Raw genomic sequence first — 1,847 nt, forward strand, 5'->3', positions numbered from 1 at the left:
AGGGTTTGTTCCTGTTTAAACAATGACATTATCAAAATACTGAATTACAGTGCAGTTATTTCAATTATATAGCAATTAATGTGTAACAAAATAATAAAACATCTTTAAAAAACATTAAAGGGAAAATCAGTTACACTATTCTTTCTCAGCATAATGTAGTAATTAAATCCATCTTCTTACCCCATGAGTCAGTGCGCTATTGCTCTCCTTTTTACCCTGTTCATGCATATGCTTGCTGGTTAGCTCTGTCTGTGGATAAGTTTGGACCATGTGTTTATGAGTTTTGCGTGCTTGTCGAGACGTCCAGGTTATTCTGTAGTTGTGAACAGGCAGGTCTCCCTCTCTGGGGGGCTCCCATTGCAATAACACTGCCGCTGTGGCCTTTGCTTCATCCAACCTGAGGAGGGAAAGCTAAAAGTCAAACAACATCACAAAAGGAAAGTTCCTGATAAAAAAATGCTAGAGGAATTTCCTGGGAGTCGGATGTAGATGTGGGAGTAAAATCTTTCAGGGTTGGGCTGACCATTTGCTTTTTGCATGTATGCTAAAGGCGCCACGCTTCACATCACGCTGAGTACAAGCTACAATTTAAGTCATCACCTCTGTTATTAAAAGCTGATCCAAGATGCGACCTGAACTTAATGTGAACTTGTTTCATAACATTCAAATGGAAAAGACACCAGAGTGTGTAATTGAACAAAGATGAACTATAATTTGCTGGCAGACACAAGAACTATTAATCCTCTTGGCCACAGTTTATGAGTGTCTGACCAATTTGCAATGCTTAAAGGGTGCTATTTTAATTTAGAAAGCCATCTTGGTTCTTTTAAAATGTTCTCACATACCTTTCTGTGAACTCAGGTGCCATTTGTGTATCTGTCCATTCTAGACTCTGATTGCTCACTTTTAAATTTGTCGGAGGCTCAGGAGGGGATGGGTCTATAAAGAGATAAGAAAGAAGAAAACCTTAAAGAAAAATTTGAAGCATGATGTCATTTTTGGCCACTTAAAACCATCATATTTAGAAAATAATTGATTTTAAAAAACCAGTGTGAAATGAACTTATTTAACAGCTAATAACTAACGTAAAACAAAAGAAAACTTTATACTTTTCTTTGTATAAACATGAGGTAAAAGAAGAGGTGGGAAATTACTAACATTTAGTGATTAAATTAGTAACAGTAAGAGTCTTATGCGTTGGATTCAATTTATCTGTGTAAAGAATTCTGCAATTAGATAAATGACAACATAATGTTATATAAAAATTCTGGTCTTAATAGACCAATATAAAATAATACAAATAAAAAATATTGAAAAATAAACTCAATCAGAAACACCTTAATTTGTTTCTCCAACATAAAACCCTTTAAGCTATTAATTACCATGCGTAAAGTAAGTACTTTGTACTACGCATTACCTCGGCCTCCTTTTTCTCTGCTTAGATGTAATATTTAAAAAAAAGGCTGGGATAAAACATTAGCTGCAAGCCATGAAAAATAAAAGCTTGCCAGTATATTGATTATTTATTGTCTAGATGCACAGTATTTATATTGTTAAAACACTTTACAGTACAGTATTTTATTTGTTTACTTTTTTAACTCTTTATTATTATGTAATTCTTATACATTTTCCACATTTGTGTGACCTTTTTTTTTATTAATCTTTTTGCTGCTGTAAACACCAGAATTTCCCCATTGTGTGACAATAAAGGGATTTTCTATTCTATTCTATTCTATTCCAAAAATATATAACCCAACTTATCACAGTCACTAGGATAAAAATAATTAAAACATCAAATTTAGAACCTTCACTATTTAAGTCAAAAATATTTTCTAAATAGTTTCAAT

At 32.9% G+C, this 1,847-nt stretch overlaps 1 protein-coding gene across 1 annotated transcript in view; it reads right to left on the reverse strand.

Annotated features, from left to right (window-relative positions):
• The window catches only part of LOC107085946 (anosmin-1-like), a 102,772-nt gene that overhangs the window by 23,161 nt on the left and 77,764 nt on the right, over positions 1 to 1,847 (reverse strand). The window contains exons 7-8 of the mRNA XM_015376642.1: positions 846 to 939; positions 181 to 397 (exon numbers count right to left, since the gene is read on the reverse strand). Of these exons, the coding sequence (XP_015232128.1) occupies positions 181 to 397; positions 846 to 939 (311 nt within the window). The remainder of the gene's footprint in view (positions 1 to 180; positions 398 to 845; positions 940 to 1,847) is intronic.

The sequence above is a fragment of the Cyprinodon variegatus genome, unplaced genomic scaffold, assembly GCF_000732505.1.
Source record: "Cyprinodon variegatus isolate N-32 unplaced genomic scaffold, C_variegatus-1.0 Scaffold138, whole genome shotgun sequence".
Lineage (NCBI taxonomy): Eukaryota > Metazoa > Chordata > Actinopteri > Cyprinodontiformes > Cyprinodontidae > Cyprinodon > Cyprinodon variegatus.